This window comes from Molothrus ater, chromosome 18 (assembly GCF_012460135.2).
Source record: "Molothrus ater isolate BHLD 08-10-18 breed brown headed cowbird chromosome 18, BPBGC_Mater_1.1, whole genome shotgun sequence".
Taxonomy (NCBI): domain Eukaryota; kingdom Metazoa; phylum Chordata; class Aves; order Passeriformes; family Icteridae; genus Molothrus; species Molothrus ater.
This window is the reverse complement of record NC_050495.2, coordinates 2,517,557-2,540,292: the sequence shown is the minus strand read 5'-3', so window position 1 is coordinate 2,540,292 and position 22,736 is coordinate 2,517,557. Positions and strand designations below refer to the sequence as shown.

Here is a 22,736-nt window from a genome sequence, read left to right as displayed (position 1 = left end):
CCACCCCACAGCACATTCAGCCCCCACCATGCCAATCAGTGGAAACTAAAAGTAGGAACAGCTGCCAGCAAAGAGCACTCAGATTCTGGAAAGGTTGATTCCAGTTCCATTAATTACAGGCAATTCTAAAACTGATAATTAACCCCCCTTCTGTCCATCCACTTCAGTAAGAAACTCCTCCCCTCAGCAATGCAGCTAAAGGCCAGGATGCATAATTATGTCATGGAAACTAAGAGATAATTTTTTTTAAAAAATCAAATACACAGCATTCCTGAAACATGGCAAAATCTGATGTTTAAAAACTATTTGATGCTAATGTTTCTGGAGCCTGGTGCTTGAAGCACAGGACACGGGACACACACATCAATATTCTGTTCCTGGAGGTGTTAAAGAGAACCCAAATTAAGCATCTGTCAACACACACTTGGATGGATCCCAGCCAGGGAGCTCAAAAATCTGCAAGAACAAACCCATGGTGTGCAAAACTGATGCTCCTTATGATAACCAAATACACTGATAAAATTTAAAATACAAAGGACAAAAAACATTCCAAAAAGTATTTTGGAGAATTAGTTCATTGAAACTACATCATTATTTTTGCATTGGTTTAAATCTGGAAAGAAACTAATCACCTACACATCTTTACACATGGATTATATAAATAAGTCAAGCAAAACAGAACCCTTTTTAAAAAAAGCCCTTCTAATTTTTAGGATAATTTCAGACCAGTTTGATGTGATACAGCTTTAATGGTTTAAATTTTTCAGTTCAAGAATTTCCTATCTTTATTGTAACTTTGGGAAAAAAATGTTCAGATCCATATTATATTACAATATATATTATTAATATAATATTGTTATATGATTAAACACCAAGATATAAAGAAAAATTATTGTAAAACACTGAAATAAAATTGCAGTTAAATCCAGCCAGGTGATTAGTTCATTTGTTGTAAAGGATCTGTCCCATCATTAGGAATAAACCCAGATCTTGCTGCTGAATTGTATCATTAGATTTGTCTTCCAAAATGCAAAGCAAATACGTTAATATCACTTTTAAAAAAGAAAATTTAATATCAAATACCTCACAGTTCCTCACAATTTCTGAGTTAGCATGTCCAATGTTCTGGATATCTTGCATAAAGGAGGCAAGCAGCTCAACAGAACCAGGCTTTAATGAGGACCTGGTATTCCCTGAGTAACCAGAAACTCCACTGGGATTGGATGAAGGATGTCTAGAGAAACACGAGGAAAACAGCTCCATTATTTATTGTGTCAGGTGTGCAACACAGTGGCCCAAACAATACCCTACATATGCCATGCTGCCAGAATTATACACTCAATTTAGGACTCTCATTGTGTTGAAATAAGAATTTCACCTTAATACCAATATTACTGTGAAGGCATGCTAACTAAGCAGAACCAAAATAATGAGAGTATTTGTTAGTGATTCCTTCAGCACGTTACCTGTTAGAATTCAAGTTGCAGACAGAGCTCTGGGTGTTTCTGCCATCAGAGTCTGCAGAGCACAAAGGGGTTTCTTGTACAGAATTCACCACATTGCTCTTTTCCATATCTCAGTCCCAGGTAAGACATCACCCTGAGAGCAGAGAGAAATAAACATCACTCTCTTTATTTAAAAAAACATTTGACTTTATTATATGAAGAAATAGAATTGGAACTGGAGAGACAGTTGTTTCAGCTAAACCATCCCAGAAAGTGCAAATATTCCACAGCCAGGCTCCTCCCTTCTCCTGGGCCAGCCCTGCAGGCAGGTGCTGCTCACTCAGCCTTGGGCCTCCCACAGCTCCAAGGGTTCCCAACACATCCAGTCTGGCTGGAGAAGGGGCTGAATGCCAAACATTCCAGGTAAAACCGTGGTCTCAGGGTCTGATTGGTTGTTTTCGTTAAATGTGGGGCTCCACAGACCATGTGCAAGGTGTGAAATCTCCTGTTATCAGTGTATTTAGATGTGATTGAGGATCTGAACCTTCACTAGAAGAAACACACTCACCAAAAATAATAAAACCGAGATCAGCTGACTTAGAGTGGGGTCGACCAATTCTGCCATTTCTGAGTGTAATGCTTGGCTTACTTTTTTCACAGATCACTTGTTTCACTGTTATTATGTAACATTAAATCAGAAAGCTTAAAAATTGAGCTACATTTCTGACCAATTAATAAAACAACAAAAAAAGGAGTCAAACAGGAATCCCACAGTGGTTGAAAACAGCAGCTGGTTAACTGAAAGCATCATAAATAAATAAATAGACAACACTTGGGCCACAGTCTTACAGCACTCACAGCAGACTGGCTGTAGAGAGACTAAAATATTCTTCACTTTCTAGTGAAAGTTTGCATACTTTCACTAAGAAAACCCTTGAAATAATTAATTAACCAGTTCTTACATAGGGCATATTTCAGCATGTTGTAGACCCTGGTGAATTCAGCCTGTGTTCTAACACTGAAGAGAAACCTTATGATCATTTCAAGGATGGAGAGTAAAAAGAGACATTAAGAAATATCATCTTGGTAGTCTGGTAACACTAAGAATAAATTCCTGCTGCCTTAAAGAAGAATAACACCTCCAAAGCACAACCATTCCTCTTTACAGGGCTGATGAGTTTTACAGATTCATTATTTGCAAGTTCTTGGAGATATATCTCCAATAATTTCAGAAGTATAAAATATTTTTACCAGAAGGAAACTGATGGACAACTGCCCTATTTTCCTCTGTTTTACTGGAGCCTGCTTGGCTTTAGCAGAAATGTTTTCTGGGTACTCACTCACTATCTCCTCTGGGTAGGGCTGAAAATGCCAGAATTGGAAGGAAGTTATCACAGACACACACATCCCTCTGGCAGAGCTTTGTGGGATAAAGAAAAGAAGAAAAAAAACCAGGGCTTTCTTCATTTTCTAGAGGCCAGAAGCCTGCAAAACTTGGAGGTTGTCATAGCTGACAGCTACGGCTGAGGCTGGGAGTGTCAGAGCAGGGGACGGGGGCTGCATCAGTCACCCCCAATCCCCAGGATGCAATCATGGGTGGCCTATCTCGGCAGCACAGCAAATGGGTGGGACTTAGCTGCGACACGGGCTCGTTTCATAACCTCATTAGAAGTCTGCTCTCGATAAAATAAAATATTAGCGAGCTGTAACTGCGCTGCGGGAGCGCTGTCACCCATGGATCGCACAGCACAGCGCGGCCCTTACACGGCCACGCAGCGGCAGAAAGGGGCACGGATGGGAAAATACAAGCGGCGAGGTGTTTGTAACTCAGAAATATCGGCGCTGATTTTGAGCAAACGCCGACACACAGCCCGTGAGGTTCTGCAGCGCTTCCTGAGCCAGAGCCGACTCCTCCCGACCCCTCAGTGGTGCCAGGGCGGCTCGGTGCCCGCCGCCGCCAGGCCCCACCTCCCCACGGACCTTGAGGGACCCTCAGAGGTCGCAACCAGTGCGGGGCTGCAGCGCCTTCAAGAGCCGCCCGGGCCTCGAGGGCTCAGGGACCCCTCTGCCACGTCCGCTCCCTCGGGGCCGCCTCCCGTCAGTCCGTAACCCCCTCCCCGGCTCCGCGTGCGCCCCGTCCGCTCGCCAGCGCCGCGCTCGCCCCGCGGTGCTCGGGCCCCTCACATGTCACCCCTCACATGTCACCCTCACTCAGCGCGGCCCCTCCACGGTCCCCGTCCCTTCACCAGCGCCCCCGCAGCAGCTCCGCCACCCCGCCCAGCTCAGGCCAAGCCCCGCCCCCGCGCTCTCATTGGGCAGCCGCTCCCCGCGCTCCGCGATGTTGACAGCGCCGCCGCCTCCGATTGGCTGCATCGCCCGTCACTCTGCGGGAAAGGGGCGGCGCGCTGGGGGCGGCCTCGCGGCTCCGCGATGGGTCGCAGGGACCCGGCCAAGCGCGGCGGCGCTGCCCCCGCCGGCTGCCCGCGGGCCCGCTCGGTTCATACCCGCATCGCTGAGAGCCCACGGCGCCCGGCAGCCGCCTCCTCCCGTGGCCGTGAAGCGACGAACAGGCGCGGCCCTACACCGGCCGCCCGGCGAGTGGCGGCCGGGAGTTTCGAACGCGGGGACGGGGGTAGAGGGCGCTCCGCACTGAGCCCGGCCCTGTGATTGGCCGCCTCGAGCGCGCGCCTCCCGCGCTGATTCGCTGCGCGGCAAAGCCCGCGCGCCGCCGCCAGGCGACCGGCGCGCGCCTCGGCGCCGGTCCCCGAAAAAGCCGATTGGAGGCCGAGCGCAATCCCCGCCCATCTTGCGCGGCGATTGGCCGCTCCACATGCCAATCAGCCCTGCAGCACCGCCTTCCCCATGGCGTGCGCATGCGCGGTGCGGAGGGCCGGTGGAGGTGAGCGGGGGCCGGAGGGGTCGGGCCTGGTTCGGTTCTCGTTCGGTTTTCGCCTTCCCTGGAGCCGCTCCGCCCCGCCGGGAGCCGCGCTCCGAGCCTGACCTCAGCCCTCAGCGCTGCCGCCATCGAGGGGGCCGCGGCGGGGCGCAGCGCTGAGGGAAATGCAGTACATTCTCCGGTATCTTCTGTGTTTAGTCCTGCTTTACAGCTGTCCTGTCCAACAGCTGCAGTAGAGGGATCGTGGGTTTTTAAGCCTTATCAAGAGTTTTCAGTCCTGGTTTTAAAAAGGGTCCTGTAAGTGTGTAGAGCTGGATGAAACCTGTTAAATAAAGGCTCGCTCAGAACTAGCCAGAAGCGCTGCTCGGTTTTCTGTATGTATTCGTCATTGTAAAATGTCACTAACTTCTGTAGCAGCTGCCAATAAAAGTTTTCTCTTAATTATTTTTTGATTTGAAGAGTTATGTTCAAATTTTCTGTTTATTGCCAAGTGGCACTTTTTCACACACTGAAATATTTTCTTCTGAGTCAAATAAAGTATTTCAAGCATAACAGCATGTACTGTTTGAATTGCTTACCTAATACTGAAGAGTGACATTTGACAGGAGTAGGAGCTGACATTCCTCATTATCCGTGAGGAAAATGCACACTTCAGGCATACCTTTGTGCCTTTGTTAATAATATTGTGAATTCCTTGACCTGGGAATAATCACGTTCCCTGTGAGGCTGTACAGGTCAGACTGCAAGACTGAAATAATCTCTTTTCCCTCTGTTGTTTTTGTTTTGTTTTTTTTTTTCTTTTTATATGTTTAGTAGTTTCCAAGTATTGGTAGGAGTATTCTTTTATTTACTGTTTTCCAGATCCCTTTCAAAATATTTTAAGAAACATCATTATATTGAGAACCAAAATTCTGTTCAGCATGGTAAATATTTCAAGGCAAATGAAACCAATTCAGATAACCTCGAAAATAAATCTGAATATTGAAATACTGCTCAATATGTGCAGCTAAAATAGCTCATCTTAAACAAGGATTCTCATGGTAAACAACTCTCTCCCATTCCATTCCAGGTTTTGTTGCAGAGAAGCCTTGTCCTGGTTTCTGTATGAATGTTCCAGGTTTATTTCACTTTGCATTCTTACTGAGAGGGGTGCAAACACCATCATGGACAGGGTGGGTTCTGAGGAAGCAGCAGCTCTCTCTGCCCAGCCTGCCCTTGCTTCAGGCAGCAAGAAAAAAGAACTCTTTGAATCTCCTTGAACTGAGTGAGGCAGAATTAGAAGAACAGTTTGTAAGAGGTGATGGCCCAGGAGGTCAAGCCACAAACAAGACAAACAACTGTGTTGTCCTGAAGCATATTCCATCTGGGATTGTAGTGAAGGTAATTGTGTTTTGTTTTATTGAGTCACAAATTGCATCAAGACTTGCAAGTCTCCTTTCAGAATAAAGCTTTATCACAGTGCAGGTGGCATGGAAGAAAAGTTTATATTTTTTTCATATTTATATTTATATTGTCAAGAGTCTCAGCAAGAAGCAGTCTTGCCTGTCAGCAGATAAATAAACCTGGGGTCAGAGCTCCTTTTCCTGGCTTTGCCACCCAGTTACAGTTCTGTAGTTTCCAATTAAATTAATCTTCATTGTAGCTGTCACATTCCTGTCCCTCATGTGAGTTAGAATCTCTTCCTTAGCAAATTGATCACTCTGCAGATCCCTTTTAAGCATTTCTCTTACCTACTTCTTGTGGATTAACACCTTGAAATTAATCTCTGCTTCCTGTCACAAGGGGAAGACACAGTTAAGTTAAACTCAAGCAGCTTTCCTGGGTAAGATGGGAAGCATTAAAGATTAATGCAAAAACCAGTCTGATGAGTTACAGTAGCAAATAATTATTAAAATATATCATCTGGATTTAAAAGTTGAAGCTGTTGTTGGTGGGAGGATGCTCTTGGCTTGGGGAGGAGGGGATTTTCTTTATTCTAACGGTAGGAATGTATAGACTGAAAGGGAAAGCTGAAGAATAAACAGGTAAAAGTTTCAGTAAAAATGTTCTTTGTATTTCTCCAGTGTCATCAGACAAGATCAGTGGAGAAGAACCGAAAGATTGCCAGAGAAATCCTGCAGGAAAAAGTTGACCTTTTCTACAAAGGAGAAGACAGTGATGTTTTTAAAGAGAAGAAAACATCAGAGAAGCAAAAGCAGGAGAAAAAAAGAAGAGCAAAGGAAAACCTAGAAAGGAAAAAGCTTTTTAAAGAGATGCAACAATTGGATAAGGAATAAACATTTGAAATATTGCCTTGCCCTGGCAGGGTAAGAGAATTGTTTGTCATTAGACCCAAACACTTTTCCCACTAACAAATGATGCAGGGCTTCATAGCACAGCTGAAACCCCAGTGCTGACCTGCTGTTCCTGCAAAGCTGAGCAGATAAAAGCACTCATGTACTCCTGCCTCTCCCTGCCATCATCTCATTAATCACATTCAGCAATCAGTTTTTCTGCCAGGTCCAGGAGATAAAGGAATCCTTGTTAAAGAGGAGCTATAAGCTTTCCACCATTGTTAGCACAGACCAAAAAAAAATCAATAGATTTCCTCTTGTGCAGATGACACCTTGGGCTGCTTCCTGGGAGCTCCAGCACACGAGAACAGCACTGAAGGTTCTCACTTCCCATTCTTACCCAGGCAGTGCCTTCAGTGACATAAATCCCTTGCAAACTGGGACCAGGTTTGGGTGCTGGTTGTGGTGGTGTGAACTGAAGAGACTCCAGTCACTGGTTCTGATCCTTCAGCTGAACAAATGCTCTGTCCTGCTCAGCTCTGGATAAAATTTACCCAGCAGCTTTCCAGATCTGACCTGGAGTGGTGCTGAGCACTGGGGCACAGGGAGGGCCCTCCTGCAGGTCAGGGATGGTCACTCATGGCCCTCCAGTTCAGGGGTAAAACTGAGACATTACAGATAAAAAATTACCTGTCTTGGAAGCTGACTCCATCCAAACTGTGAATTAATTAATTAGAGTTGTTTGTTATGTTTATGCTGTGCTGCAGTTCAGCTTGGCCATGTTGGTACCTTCACTCATTTTGACAGTTTCTCATTTTATAGGAACAAATGCAGCTGTGTTTCCTTTGTCACCATTCCTCTGAAGCACTCCTGAAGTACATTTTTCCTGCTTTTATCCTGTTAACAACTCCAGCAGCTTAACCAGAACTTCTCTTTGATTTTTGGACAGCATCCTCACCAGCTGCCACCATGTTTTGGCCTTCAACAAAGCCCCAAAGCCAGAGTATGGATTTTGAAGGCAAGAGAGACTTGTAGAACTTCCCCTCTCAGAGACAGCTGTACCCTGTGCCATGCATGGAGTGCTCCAGCAACCTGCAGGCCCCTTCCTTGTCCTTTCCTAAACTCCTGCATGAAGGTTAAATTTTCATCTGTTGACAGCTCTTGCTCCTTTAATCTGATTAAAGTGACTGTACATAGTTTTAATACAAACTGTTAATGAAAATAAGCTTTATTACGTCAAGTAATAAATACATACAAAGATGCAAATAACAGTTTTAGTAATTTATCCAGAATGTTCATTTTTCTTTTCTTTTTTTTTTTTTTTTGCAAACTTTAAACTGAAATCTCCAGCCTTAATGTAGAAATTAGCTTTCCAGGACCTTGTTATTACTTAATAGGTTTCCCTATTTTCCATATAGCTCATGCACTTTAAGTGGACTTCAAAGCACTAACAGTCATGCAAATGTTTATGCAAAATGAACAAAAAAAGGAAAAATAAGAGAAGGGGAAGGTTATTTCTAAGCAGGGTCTATGCTGTATGACAAATTGTGACTTAGCAGACTACTAGGTACAGCATGCTATTCTGCATTTATTAAAAAAATCCTTAGAGCTTATGTCAAACTTTGAAAGATTGACGTTTTGGGGATAAGTGAACATAGTCAAAGGAAAAACAAAAAACAGAATGAGGCTGTGGCTGGATAAGAAGAGAACTGAAATATAGCCTGGGAGAGAAAGAGCATTCCTCTGCATGCACTTCAGTTTCCATGTTTTAGAAACATTTTAGGGAGTTTTAATGTCTTTAGAAAATGCAAACCCTCAGTAAGGTGAAAAATCCTTGGGTTGTTTTTTTTTCCCCCGTTGTTAACTGTACATTTTTGCAAGGGCAAAACAAGACGGTAAAACATTCAAAATAAAGGAGTTTGTCTGAATGTTTCAAGAGTCAAAAAGAATAAGTGTTACTTTTTCTTCATGGGGAGATGGAGAACCTTGCAGCTGAAGCTGGGCTAGGACCTCGCATTTCGCTCCGTCTCGGCCAGGCACTCCCGGACTAATCCTCTAGCATGGATAATGCCTGCAAAAGAGGTGCTGGTTTAAATCATCCCATCAAAAGTGTTTGAAATCATCCCATTCAGGCCACACTTGCAGTGACAGTGCACAGAAAGGTTTATGTATTTCTGTCCCCAGTTGCCAAGGCTACCAGAGAAGGCCTCAGCAGAGGGGACAGCCCCAAACTGCCGCTAAACAAATCTGCCTTCCCAAACTTGCATTGTAAATGGAAAAGGGACTAAACCAGGGATCAGAACACAGTAAGATTTGTAAGTCTGCAGTGGCAGGTAGGTCTTAATGTGCAGTGTGGGCCTCCTTAAAATCAAAGATTTAAGGGGGGGAAAAAAAATCTTACCTACCAGTGGGTTATTTTGCCAGTGGAGTGAAACAAATTACAAAGTTACTTGGGGAGTCATTTTAGCAAGCTCCTAATGCCTTGGGATAGTTCTCCTCTGGGAGAATGCATCAAAATCCAAGACATCATAATGCTGTTAAAGACAAGTTGTGTTTCTCATGTAAAAATAAGATTTTTTTTTTATGGTGTGCACAGAAAGTTCCCCCTAACACTGGCTCAGCTCCCAGTGTAAATCATCACCCCTTTACATGCTGCTCTCATCTGATGGACATAATGTGGAATTTTCCTCTCTAAGTCCTGTTGCCTTGAGTTCCAGCAATCTGGACTTTGGTTCATAATCCTGGAACTAAACGTGGATTCATGCTCACAGAGCTGCTGGAAGAGCAGAGCTTGAGAGAGGTGTTAAAATGAGAGGTGGACAGATTTTCCTACAAGAAAGGTTAATATTTCGCTGACTAGGCAAGACAGAAGGTGATTTCTCTGCTCATCATGCTCCTTAACAAGGCAGAGGAAGGGCAGTAAGGCAATAGAAGGGGGTTAATCTCTAGAGAGAAAGGTTTCTGTTTCTAGAAGGCTCCTAGCCCAGATCACAGCAGCTGCCTGCTGACCTGGGAGGACTCGGTGAGTGCAAGGCTTGGCAGAGGGTTAAACTGCCACGGAGGAGGAGAGCTGCAGCTGTGGGATGCAGAAACATGAACTCAAAGCAGCGTGTTAGACCTGGATCTGGTGGCAGGATGCCCAGTTCATGCAGCAGAACTACTCTGAATAATGTAGAACACTGGGAATTGGGCCAGTTTTAGAGGTCAGTAGTGCTCAGGAGCAGGCAGAGCTGGGGACAGGGACTTTATTCAGGGATAACCTCCGTGGCCATGGAGGCAGCAGTCACGTGTTACCCTCAATCATTCTGCTCTCACACTTGCACATGCTCCTTCAGCCACCAGGCTCCCAAAATGGAAAGAGAGGTACCTTTGTGACCAAAAGATGGCAGCAAAAAGTATTTATTCCGGATTTTGTGCAACACTGGCAAGTCACAGTGGCAGCATTGTATCTTAAACCTATCTTGTTGCAAGAGGCAGCAAAGCAACTTTTTCCTCACTGAACCAAACCATCCAGCCCAGAGAACATCTGCATCTCTCTCAGTCTCTCTCAAGCTGTCCCCATTAGCCTGTTGCCATTCATGATCTATTAATACTGACTCAGGCAATGCAATAAAGAGAGACTCCAGCAACATTGATTTTAGCTGGGCCAGATTCCACTTAGCACTCATCAGCAGACTTTATTGCATCCTTTCCCAGAACAGCTACTAGTCATTTTATTGCATGTCATGGCAGATATATTACTCTTCCATAATGGCTGAGCCTTAAATAAAGCTTTGTAGTCTGGGGTAAGTGTAAGGGGGATTTGCAAGGTGCTGAACTTAGTCTGTTACAATAACATTCCCATTCCGGGTTGAATGCATGAGCCGATCTCATCACAAGGACCACAGGAAGGGAGGAAAAAGTGAGCATGTCATGCTAGAGAAGGAGAGAACTGCCAGTGCAACTGTTGTCTGTGGCCCTTCAGGGTCATTTCAGGAGCTGGAGCAGTGGAATGTCCCTGTCTGTCTGCTCCTTCAGAAACATCCCTGCACGTCCCCTGCAGAGGACAATGCCAGGCTGATGTCAGCAGTGGGACACGCAGGGGTTTCTTTTACACTCCAAGGAAGGGGCTTTATTACCCCTTTTAGCTGACAAAGCAAAGCTGGAGACACTCATCAGCCAGCCCTAAAAGCTGCTCTGTCCCTTTCTAGTGGACTTTTAATGACATGCACTTGACAGGAGGCAACAGAGCCTAAGCAGCCCCACTCTCCTCTGCAGAGGGTTCTGTTCATGTTTGACATCCCAGCCTGAACAGCCTCCCCTAACACCTTTTTGGGGATTTTTTTGTAGCTCTTTTCTCCACCAGCCTCAATGAGAGCTACCACAGAGTTGTATTTCTTTAGGCAAAATGCACTTCAGTGAATATTCCTGGGCCAAGTAGTTGGGAGATGGGTATGAGATGTAAACAATGCTTGGCTGTGGATTTTGGGGAGTTGGGAGGAAAGGGAATTGAAAGAGCAAGAAAATCGCCAGGAGACTGAAAGAATGTATCCATGAAAGGTTCTAGAATATGAATTATTTGAATTTGATTTTGAATTACTAACTGAAACTCCCTGTATGCACATAAGACACTTTTTGTCACTGTTTATCTATCAAATACTGCTCAGACAGAGCATACCAAGGTCTCAGTTGCTGGTTAATCCTCCCACTTTCAGGAGGAGCTCAAGTTGTCTCTTTTCAAAGGAAATAGTTGTCATTAAGCTGTATACAAGTAGTCACTGCACAAAGTGGATGGGAAATGATTATTTTTTAAAAGAAGTTTAAAAGTTACCTCTTTTTAGCCTCTCCATCGCACTTTTACTCCCAGCATATGTAGGTCTAATCTCTTTTCCTAATTCTTCTATGATAGCTAGAAGTTCTGCATATTTGCTCTGTGGTACTTGACTGCTGCTGGTGCCCTGTAGTTGAAAGTAGATTAATCTCAGTCAAATACTGTAAAAACAAAACAATTACAAGAAACAGCAAGTGGAAGTTTATGGAAGACCAGAAATAGCCCTGTAAATCACTTTTTAAAAGAACAAAATTTTAGGCTTATTATATAAACATGATTTTTTTTTAAATTGCTGCTACAGTTGGACACAATGCTATGTGCCCTTCAAAAATGGGGATCAACTGTGAGGATGCAGCTGCAAGCCTTGGACTTTGGGTGAAGCAAAGTTAAAACAGTCCTGCAAAACCAGCAAACCTGGAACTGCTTACTTAACCCTGTTTCTGGTTTTTCCATGTTTCAGTGTATATTTTGTGGAGAAATTTACCAGGTGGGGAGACCGAGAAGATAAAACTGAATAGAAATATTGAGCTTTTAACAAATAACTTTAAAATATGTACGTGCCCTTACAGAATATAATTCATTTCTCTGTGACTCAGACAGGACAGGACTAGCAGTTAATTAGGAACCAACCTCACTCAGCACTCAGCTTAGCCTAATTTGATCCCCAGACATGTGCAAGGAAGCAGTCTGCCATTTGGGTTTGATTTCAGACCTTGGTGGGAGGGAGGAGCACCTCAGATTACAGCCCACAATCCCTGCCACCATGCAAAGGCAGGGTCAGTGATCTGATAAAAAGGAAAAGAAGCAGAGCTGTACCTGCATCCCTTGTGTATAGCCTAGGGATGGGGGGCCATAGTCGTTTATGAGCTGTCTGTATTGTGCTGATGTTGCCATACTTGTGGAGGGAGAGTGAACACCCCCAGCTGCAGAGAGAAAAGGAAAAAAAAAAAAAGAAAACAAATTTTTTATTACCTAAAGATTAATTAGTCTGTTACACTGGGACACATTTTAATCACTTCTTCCTAAAGCTGTGACCTCTCACCTTTGCCTGAGATCACTAATGACATTTCTGAGTGTCACTGCTAGGAGGAGAATGGCTGAATTAATGCTTCTCTCGTGTTTGATGAACACTTGGAAATAGCACAGCCTGCAGCATTATCAGTGCAAATTGTTTGCCTAAAAGTGAAGCAGAGTGCAGCATGACAGGTTGTTCTGCCTAGACAAACTGCAAGTATTAAGGAGCCCTATTTTTGCATATATACATTCCACACAGATGAGTCTAATGTGCCAGGCTATTTTTACTTTTTCAGTGCAAGTTATCTGAAAGTAATTTTGCAACTCAAAGTGTCATCACATGGTCAAAGCAAGTTACCCTCAGTACTATTTTCAGCCAATGCCAAAACTATTCCTAGGGAACAGTCAGTTGTGGTACATCAGATCTGCTGCTCATTGTGTGACATGGGAGGCAAGGAGTGCTACCATTATTCCTCTTTGTGTGATATCAAACATTTTTAGTCAAATTGTGCTGTATAAGTAGATCAAAGGGAAAATAACATCACTTTGTGTTATGGTTACTTCTTCTAAAGTTATAAAAGATTATATTCACATCTAATGAGTTTTGAGTCAGTCACCAGCTCCAGAAACAGACTCTAATGTCATCACTGACAAACTGCTCCAGAAACGAGCAATCAAAACACTTTCTCCCCCTTGTCCCACAATGGTAAGAATTTAGGTTTGAGAAACAACGGTTTGATTTTTTTTTAAGGGGTTTAATTATACTGCCCACTTCACAAGTGTGCTAAAAACCCTGCTGGTTATGCACTTGGGATCAAGGGAGCACCACAGCACTGAACTTCTTCGCTCTTGCAGCCCAAGTGCCCTTGCATCCATGGATGCTGCTGTCTTTGCCTGTAGGCACAGACACAGACTGCCTGCTGTCTGGAAATATCTCCCCCCTTACAAACTCCTTTGCTGAAAATTCCCAACTGTCTTTCAGATGAGGAACAGATCTCATTTACCAGCCTTCATTTAAATCTAAATTAAACTGATGTTAAAAGTCACTGGGGCTCAGAACTATGTAAATCTCTAGCTTTGTTTTAAAGTTGCAAATTACTTCATTCCTATTTCCCCCTCTCTACAAAAAGAAAGGGCCAGCAGTTACTCTGTAAAAAGCTCTGCTGAACATAGTGGAACAGACTCTTTTCCTCAGATGGGAAGTCTCTTTCCACTTCACAGTTATCACAGGATATCACTCATTACAAGGAGAGAGCATGTTCTTAATTTTTACTAGTTAACCAGAGGTGAAATCCCAAAAAGGCAAATTGGGCTGGTCACTAAGTCACCTTGGAAAAAAAAAAAAAAAAAGCAGCAAAGTTTCTCTTTGTCTTTAACAAAGCTGCTAAATTTTATGTCATTACAACCTGCAGTTTCATCACTGAGGTTTCACATGGAGCTAATTTTGCTTAAGCATAGTAAACCCCCCCCCAAAACACAACACAGCCATAGAGTAGGGCACTGTAGGAACAGCACAGTTGTCAGCCACTCTCTCAATTAGCTCTTCACATTATCACCTCAAAATACATGCACAAGTGTAAGATCTCTCCATGTGAAACTCAGTACTTCAAGTCCAGATGACTGAATTTCAACAATTACCAAACATGACACAACAGCAAACCGCATCTCTTTTCCAAGGTCTTCAAAATGCTTCAAAAACATTAATGAGCCCCTTGTGCTGCAAGGTAAGAAGGTTTAATTACCTCAATTAAGCAGAGAAAGGCTTAAGTGATTTTTCCTCACGTACAATAAAACAAAAGATCCATCCTGCAAAGACTTGTCTCTGAACTGTTGTTGCAAGCAGTCACATCCAAGAGCTGGGAGCTCCAAACTGGATGTGGATAAGGCAGGGAATCCCAGGACCAGACTTAGAATCCTGCTCTGCCCACTGAGCAAAACTGAGCTGCAGCCCATGCAAAACTTAGAGCAACTTACTGATCCCATATGGGTTGATGAAAACACAGTGGTTAAGGATATCAGGAGATGGTGGGCATTGGACCAGGGGTCACAGCACTAAGCCTGGCTTGGGAAGCACTTGGATAATGCTCTCAGGCACGTGCTGTGAGTCTCAGGGTGTCCTGGCTGATGGGTCCCTTCCAACTCAGCATGTTCTGTGCTATCACAGCACAGACAATTCAGCGATTGTTTCACATTCTGTGATTTTAGCAATGACACACACTTGGTCTGCAGGAGATAACAGCGCGGGGTCCATTCGATAGGACAGACAAACTCTCCAACACAAAGCAGAGAGTTGGCTGACCGAGAAAAGTTTCACAGGCGTGGGAACAGCCCAGGGGCCTGACCCCAGCTGTGGCTGGGTGACACCGAGGGACAAAAGGGAGCAGGGAGCGAGGAGCGATGCGCGGAGCGGCGCGGCCGGGGCGCTGCAGAGCGCGCTGCAGACACTAGAGGCCATCTGAGAGCGCCGGGCCCTGCCAAGTGACAGAGCCTGGTAACCATGGTGAGTTTACCCGTTTCTTTGCAGTCTGCATCAAAAATGTAATAAGACATAATGCCATGCGCCGACCACTTTATCAGCAGCAGCAGCAGGCCCGGAGAACAAAGGAAAGGATTTGGCTTGGCCGCGGTACCAGCCTCCATACATCCATGTCAGAAGTTGTGCCAGTCAAACTCGGCTGGAGGGGGGGAAAAAAGGAAAAATCCTTGGTTTCACCTCAATTTTAAATGATGCGGTCATGAAAATGAAATTAATTGGGGGGTGGGGGGGTAATAGTATCTCACAGGGCAACAAGCTTTTTGACCTCTCACTTTGTATGTTAATCTCAGGGAGAAGCCCTGGGTCTTGGATGACTATTACTCAATTAACCCAAAATTCAGCTGCATGTCTGAGCAGTCTGTGTATCTCGGATTTAAAAAAAATTAAAAACCCCCACCAGATATTGCTATTATAGTTAGAAATTAGGCCAGGAAGTCTCACAGTCAATACCCAGTCAAAAATCGGTGTGATGATTAGGTATTCACTAGAGAGAAAAAAGGAGGGGGGATCTAAATTGAGGCTTGCTCTCTCCAACGTTAAAATGACAATGGAGACAGTTAAGAACTGACAGAATGAAAAGGGAGTGTGCTTGGTACTGAATTTCAGTGGCACCCTCTATCACATCCCAAATTGTCTTAGTGCTTGCTGTTGTTTAAAACCTAAATTAATACACACACTTTCCTCCCTTCACTTTCCCAATTAAATGTACACAAAACCTTGTAGATCCCCACTTATTCTAGAGCAAACAATGTCATTTATTTCTGCATTCTAGCAGAAGACTGCCACAAGCATTTCTCCCCACAAAAATATAGTGATTTTCTTGTTAATTAATATTAATCTTTATTAATTATGGGGGGGTATAGCAAACAGAAATGAGATTTTGGTATCAAAATCTCTTCCTTCCAGCAGTCTCTCTCAGCCCAAATTAACACCCTGAGAGACAAAGGATCTCAAATCAATCTTTGTTTGCCTAAACTCCTGCTGACCAGGAACCTTCTCATTAATTCCTGATAGGTTTGTAGGGATCCCTTCAGCTCCAAGCCTGAGCAACGATGACCAATTTGCTGCTTCAAGATGTAATTCTTAATTCTATTACTGCTGCTTGCTGGAAAAATAACAGGGAAGGCAACTTGCTGAGCACCCTGAAGGAAACAGCAGGAGCAGGAACACTTGGGTACACTCACCTGATCCACTTTGGCAGATGCCAAGGCATCCACACAGCTCAGCTACCCCCCTGTTCCACAGGCAGCAAAGGAAAACCAGGAACGGTCACACAACTCACTGAGTTACTCGTGTAGGACTGACTTGGACAAGCCAAGGGCCAAACCCCCTGGATGTGTGTTTCCCAATCCCACTGCATGTGTGTTTCTCTTCTGCCCTGTACTTTGTAAGGCCCTATAAAACCACATTTTACAGACCCTTTCCACACATGAACACAAGAGCATGTAAGAGGAGATACCTGCAGCCTGGACTTTATCCAAGGTACGTGGTGCAGTCAGTGGAATCTCAACAGTTCTCCCTCTGTTTCACAAACCCTGCAAGCTGAGGCTGCTTGAAACATCAAGGCTGTTGCCATTTCAGCGGCCCGTGGTCACCACCCCTCCAGAGCCCAGGGCTGGAGGTCGCTGCCTCTGCCACACCCTGCAGAACCTCCTCATGGAGTCCTGACCATATGGGCTACCAGACAACGAGGCTGGTACTGAAAGGATATAAATTCTTCTGTCCTAAACTAGGCAACTTTGCAAGAAAACACGTGAGAAATGCTCCTGAAGCTGCTTTGCCAACACTCACCGTGAGGCATCCTCGAGCACCAGGGGAGAGGTAACAGCTTCACCCAGCACAGCTATTTCTGCAGCGAGAAGCTGAAGACAGCTGGAGTGTTTTGGCTGACTACAAGAATATTTTATTCCTTAGCCCTCTATACTCTTTGGTTTGGGTTCAACAAGAGCTCCTTGCCATCCATGGGACACCACATGCATGTCTACACAAGTGGATCCACGGCACAGCCAAACCACACACTGAATTCTAACAGCAGCTGCCAACCCAGAGCTCAAACAGAGCCCCCGCTCCCCCCAAACTTCCCATAATTTTTAAAATTTAAAATAATGGACCCTGTTCTCATTCGCACAAACCATTCCTTATAGCACTGGCTGTGAAAATTGTATTTTCACCCACTATTTCTCCCTTGAACAGCCCTTGTAGAAGGAACAGACCTTTCTTTGAATAAAACTATTTCCTTTAAAAAAAACGCAGTGCGCAGACACATAAATATGTTCTCAAGAACTAGGACATTCTTTATCGTAACAGCCAGAGGCCTTGCTCTTTTGATCTGTCACACTCTGGGCCTTTCCTCTGCTACTCTTGTGCTATTTAATCTTTCCATGTGGATAACGGTCATGGTTTATGTCTCCTCTTCCTGCCCTCCTGTCTCTTTCTTTATCAGGAAAACTAAAGCCAGTCCCTTGACTCCCCACCATTCTTCTTTTCTTGCTTAAGCTATTCCTACACCAGCAAGTTATTTGGCACCACAAGGAACAGATCAAGAGATTAAAGCATTTGGTATGTGTACACCACATGTAGCTGGCCTAAGGGGGTATGACTTAAGGTTAGATTTTAGTCTGATCCCCCAGACTAGGAGGGCATGGTTCAAAGCTGTGCCATCTTTGGTTTGGATCCCTGTGTTCCCCTTGCAAGGGATGGAGCATCCGTGTTGCACAACTGGAGCAGAGCTCCTGGGCCACTTTTATCCAACAGGAATCCAGTTAGCCTGAACCCAAACCACTCTGCAGCAAAACCAAGGTGCTGGGTGGGGACTGTGGAGATTGGCTGACTGTGAAAACCACACTGTGAAAACTGCTCTCAAGCAAAACACTCGGGGAGGCAAAGCCAAAAGTGCCCATTTTCTAAATGCCCAAACAAGTCCACTTCAAAAAAATTGCTAATTCTGAAACATGTTTAGAGAGCTTCTTTTTGCATCATACTTAACTTCACACGGACTTCAAGAGATCAGGGATCCAGCAAATTTCAGTCTGAATTGGAGAGGGGAGCATATTTCCTAGAAATTATCCCCCCTGCTAAGGCACAAACACTTTGCTCTCTGTTCTGCCTACAAAGAGTATTCTTTCCAGTACTCCCACTCCAAAAACAACCTCTCAATATGGTCAACAATATCAAACAGAAGCTGTCTCTGTAAAGGGCGACAAGCAAGCCATGTGCTCCAGCAAGTCTGCAGTGCGGTGCTGAGAACAGAAGGGCCGGCCTCGTGTGCTGGTATCATTTCTCAGGACTGAATGGAACTGGTCTCTCCAGCTGCCAGCTACAGCCCCAGACAGGGAAATGGTTTTCATTTCACCTCCCAGTGAGAATTTGCACTTTTCACAAGAAACTTGTGGTTGCTGCAAGGTTTGGCAGGTGCACTGAGAGCCCCTTTGGTCCTCAGCTCCAGCAGCACTTGTTGTACAGGCCACGACTTGTTCATGTGGAGCCAAGACACAGCTCCTTCCCTTGTCACTGTCAGCTGGAATTGGTGTTTCCAGACCCTACAAATGACAGGTTTTAAGCTTTTTTACATGAACAGGACTTTGTCTCAAAACCTGACATTTCTGCAAGAATGAGAATGAAAGTAAAAGAAAATCCCAAGCTGTTTCTGCTAGCTTCTGTATCTTGAAACACATTTTCTCTGACCTGTGCTTAGTCTAAACAAAATAGGAATGCTGGTGAATATCCACTGAGCCAGAAAACACATGAAAACATGGTGAAAAACAAACTACAGACCTATTCACAGCTGGTGTAAGTGTCAAGTTCAGCTTAAGTCAATGGAGATGCTCTACTTCACCTCAGCTCAGCAGCTGGTCCCTTACAGAGAAATAAGTCAAACAATATGAAACACAAGACAGATGAGGAGGAAACAGTACTTCCCAGGAATCAGTAGGATAAGCAAGAGAAGACAAACAAATCAAAACATGGTTGTTAGAAAAGGTAACAGAGGTTCCCCTGGGACACTGCAGGGTCAGGTGAGGCTGGGCAGGTAGAGCCACTGCAGGTCCTTAATAGAGCTCATTTACAGCCCAGGCAGAGAAGGTGCTTGTGCAGGAGATTAAATGGGGGTCCCCAAGCACAGGCAGCTTGGAATTGAAAGCTTGGGGTACTACATGCAGGAACCCAATTCCCTGAGCACAGGCCCTCTAGGAAGGTGACTTCAGAAAAAATTCGGACAAAACACTGCAAGCCTGATTGCAGCCACCCTGGGCCAAGTGTCAGCACTGACCTGGGCAACAGGGAAGAGGAGCAGGCACTGAATTTTGCTGTGACAACACATTCTCCTTCCCTCAGCCTGGTGTAAGGCAGAGGAGTCAGCACCCAGATGCTTCCAGCATCCTGAGTCACTTGTGGAGCAGCTGCATTTTCCTCACCCGCAGTCATCCCCAGATCTGCCGACAACCCACAGAGGTTTCCTCCCCGTATTTCCTCCTCCACATCCAGCTCCTCTCCCTCTGGACTTCAGTCCAGGACTGGATTCCCAAAGCATGCTCCCATGCAAGAACAGAGCCCAGGCACCCACCAACCACAACTGCTTCATCTGACTGATGTGCAGTTTAAGTATAATTTTGCAGAGTGGCTACTCTCAGCCTCAACTTGAGAGGAGTTTGCTCTGCAGCAAGGACGCAGCTCCAAGAGCTGAGTCGACACTGCCTTCCCAAATACTCCTGCACCAGAAGCCCTGCACTGCAGGGAAGCAGCATTACCTCCCAGAGGAAAATCCCTGTGAGATCCACAGCTGCCCAGAGCCCTCCGTCGGCCGAGACCAAAATATTCAGCATTCATATAGAGAGGTTTCTGCAGGGCTGATTTCAGGCCAAAAGGGACAGATTTCCTGTTTTCCTCTCCTCTGCAGGACGGTGGGGGGGGGGTGGGGGGCGGGGGTCCTTCACCCCAGTTTTGGAAGCAAACCCAGGATTTATCCTCCTGGCTGGGGGGCATTTAATTTAGGCACAATAGAGAAGCAATCTCCTCCAAATCAGAATTAAGCTCCAGAAAGGAGGGGGCCATTTGCAGTCATATCACTCTGAATGCGATATGTGCAACTGCAAGGACTGCTTTGTCTAAGTCCCTTGGCCTTAGGCCACGGTGCTGGCAATACCACTAGCTAGAGGAAGAGCTGGTGCGTGAGGATAATGGCAGAAGACAGGGAGGGAAGAGAGAGCCCATTTTGGATTCAGAGGAGGACGTTCTTTCATTGAAAAGATTCTGGGGGTGTTGAGGATGATCCGAACTCAGAAGAGAGGACAACTTAGACAAGAATAGTTCCAGCATGACAGCAAACTGCTGCTAACTTGCCGATACAAGGGGAAAAGGAGGGTGGGAGAGAAGGGGAAGATAAAACTGCATGAAAGAATCCAAAGCCCTGATCGCAGCCGGAGCGTTGGAAAGCACAGACACGGCAGCGAGAGGGCTGGAGACAGAAACTTCACCGCTCGGCTCGCATTGTGCGCGGCATGTCTGAGCCGGGATTTTGCAGTCCCTGCTCGCAGAGCAGCCAGACTCGGATCCCCTCCACTGCATGACCTAATCCCCACCCCTCACCCACCATCGCAAAATACCACCTTTGTTTTCCCTGCAATTTTACGGCTGTTCCGGAGAGCAAGGACCAGGTTCTCGTGGGAGCCGGCAGGAGAACGGTTTCCCTTTGCGGGGCTTTGTTTTGTTTCTTTTTCTTTTTTCTTTTTTCTTTTTTTTTTTTTTCCCCTCCGGTGACACTTCTGCTTTTTGTCACAAATCCTCGGCACATCCCCTGCTCCCCGACCCTTCCGCAGAGCAGCACTCGAGCCCCACGGTGCGCCCCACACACGACCCCGGCTCCCCGAGCCTCTGCACCCTCGCAGCCCCACCGAGCTCAGCTCCATGCAGGATCGAGGTGGCACAGCCACCTCGGCTCATCCACCAGCTGGTGACGAGTCCTTGCAGTAAAATATGATTGCTGCTCTCCTGGTAGCTAGAACAGAGATGCATCCCGGAGATCCCTTTCGCTCCTCAGCTTCCCAGGATCACAACCACTAACGGTGCTGTAAAAATCACCCAGGCACATTTCCCTCCCTCCTAAACCCAACTCAAAAACTTTTTCTCAGGGGAAAAAAAAAAAAAAAAAAATCAGCCTGATTTGTGGCTGTCTGATGCCAGTCCTGCAGGCTGGGCTGCGGGGATGGGAGACAAATACGATTTTTTTAAGTCAGAACCAACTTCTCCATTTTGGTGCTGTTTAATCGGAGCCGACGAGCACAGATTAGCGAGATCCCTTCCAAATATCCCACAGCGAAGCAATTGCTGCTGCGGCTTTGTTCAGGCTGCACCGATTCACACACGGAGACCCGATGTACAGCAGCACCGCAGCACCGGCAAAAACCCGCCGGCTGATGCCTTCGGAAATCGGGAAGAGAAAAACGGGGGAACGTAGTTTAAAAAAGAAGAAAAAAAAAAAGGCAAAAAGTTAACGCTGTCAAGGAAACTTTTTAAAGAGGAAAGTTGGAAAGACTCCTGTACAAATCCAAGGATGAAGAGTGATTTTTAAACAGGAGTTTTTTAAGAAATAGTGCAATCCCTGTGTGCCCCCCCCATCCCCAAAAAGTCTCCAGCGAGCGGAGCGGTCTCCTCCGCTCGGGATGCGGGGGAGACTCCGACGGGAGAGCGCTGACCGAGGGTCGCCCCGAGGCGCTGGCGGTGCCTCCGCCGGCGGAGCTCCGGGACTCCCCTCCGGCCCGCGGAGCGCGGCCCGGGGCGGCCCCGCCGCCGGAGGAGGCGTGAGGCGAGGCGAGGCGCGGGGCGAGCGGCCGCACTTGCGGCGTCCCGCCAGCAGCGGTCCTCGCTGAGGCGCCGCCGGAATATTCCTGATCCAGATCAATCAGCCGCCCCGGGGAGCCGAGCATGGAGGAAACCCGGCGGCCGGAGCCCCGGAGCGGCGGCGGCGGCGGCGCGGGGCCGGGCGGGCGCGGTGCCCGGCGCGGGGGCGGCGCGGAGCGGGGCTGGCGGCGCCGGCCGGCGGGCGGGCGGGCGCGGGTAATGGCGGCGCGGAGCCGCTGCCCCGCCATACCGGACTGGGCACAAACTCGAGTCCGGGGCTTCCCCCAGGTGCCGGTGCGGCACCCGCCGCTCGCCTCCCAAACTTGCCACCCAGTTGCCGCCGCGGACTTACCCGGGTTGAGGGGAGTCCCGGGGATGTGGGCGTTCAAGTTGGGCTTGTAAGACATTCCCAGAGACATGGCCAGCGGGAGGAGGAGAAGCGTCCTGAAATTCAGCGAAGCGTCTCCGTGTCTCCCAGACACTTTGGGTTGTTTACAGCAGTAGCAGCACCGGCAAATATGGCCGTCAGTTATATTGACACCCACAATGCAATATATCATCCATACATCATGAGGAGACGCGGATCCAAAAACTTTGGGGGAGAGCCGGCAGCCACCCGCCGCGGCCGCCCGGCGCCCCGCGCACGGCGGCGCGGAGGGCGGGGGCGCGGCGGGCGGGGGCGCGGCGGGGGTGCGCGGCCATCCCCTCACAGACAATGGAGCTCCCCTCAGGGACCGCCGGCAGGCAGCGGGGCGGGCGGGCGGCGGCGGCGGCGCGGAGCCCGGCGGTGGCGCGGGGGGGGGGCTGTTTTAATTAACTTCGGAAAGTTTTGGCACAAGTTGCGGGTTTGGCCGGGCTGTGCCCGCGGCGGGGCGGGCGGCGGCCCCTGCCAGCCCCGGGCGGCCCTCAGGGCGGCCCGCGCGCCGCC

The 22,736-nt window shown here is 46.9% G+C and overlaps 3 protein-coding genes across 7 annotated transcripts in view; 1 reads left to right on the top strand and 2 right to left on the bottom strand.

Annotated features, from left to right (window-relative positions):
- Window positions 1-4,073, bottom strand: part of MPHOSPH9 (M-phase phosphoprotein 9) — a 23,783-nt gene extending 19,710 nt beyond the window's left edge. The window contains exons 1-3 of one of the 3 annotated variants that reach the window (XM_036393276.2): window positions 3,950-4,073; window positions 1,467-1,599; window positions 1,084-1,234 (exon numbers count right to left, since the gene is read on the bottom strand). In XM_036393276.2, coding sequence (XP_036249169.1) covers window positions 1,084-1,234; window positions 1,467-1,573 — 258 coding nt within the window. In that variant the 5' untranslated portion in view covers window positions 1,574-1,599; window positions 3,950-4,073. Of the gene's footprint in view, window positions 1-1,083; window positions 1,235-1,466; window positions 1,600-2,785; window positions 3,352-3,949 lie in introns of those variants that run through there. The other 2 variants (XM_036393274.2, XM_036393275.2) reach the window with 2 other exon arrangements.
- A 191-nt stretch (window positions 4,074-4,264) lies between these two features.
- MTRFR (mitochondrial translation release factor in rescue) lies at window positions 4,265-6,656 on the top strand. 2 transcript variants are annotated; one of them, XM_036393444.2, is made up of 3 exons: window positions 4,265-4,344; window positions 5,411-5,721; window positions 6,405-6,656. In XM_036393444.2, the coding sequence occupies exons 1-3, from the start codon at window positions 4,308-4,310 to the stop codon at window positions 6,615-6,617; spliced, it is 561 nt and encodes a 186-aa protein (XP_036249337.1). In that variant the 5' UTR covers window positions 4,265-4,307; the 3' UTR covers window positions 6,618-6,656. The 2 variants fall into 2 exon arrangements, with proteins under 2 accessions (XP_036249337.1, XP_054372769.1); XM_054516794.1 differs by lacking the exon at window positions 4,265-4,344 and adding an exon at window positions 4,357-4,522.
- Window positions 6,657-7,824: 1,168 nt separating this feature from the next.
- On the bottom strand, window positions 7,825-22,464 carry CDK2AP1 (cyclin dependent kinase 2 associated protein 1). Of its 2 annotated transcripts, none has more exons than XM_036393447.2 (4): window positions 22,161-22,464; window positions 12,241-12,347; window positions 11,425-11,551; window positions 7,825-8,685 (listed from the first exon to the last, which is right to left on the bottom strand). In XM_036393447.2, exons 1-4 carry the CDS (start codon window positions 22,366-22,368, stop codon window positions 8,618-8,620), a joined length of 510 nt encoding a protein of 169 aa, XP_036249340.1. In that variant the 5' UTR covers window positions 22,369-22,464; the 3' UTR covers window positions 7,825-8,617. The 2 variants fall into 2 exon arrangements, with proteins under 2 accessions (XP_036249340.1, XP_036249339.1); XM_036393446.2 differs by lacking the exon at window positions 22,161-22,464 and adding an exon at window positions 19,720-19,850.
- Between the last annotated feature and the right edge of the window lie 272 nt (window positions 22,465-22,736).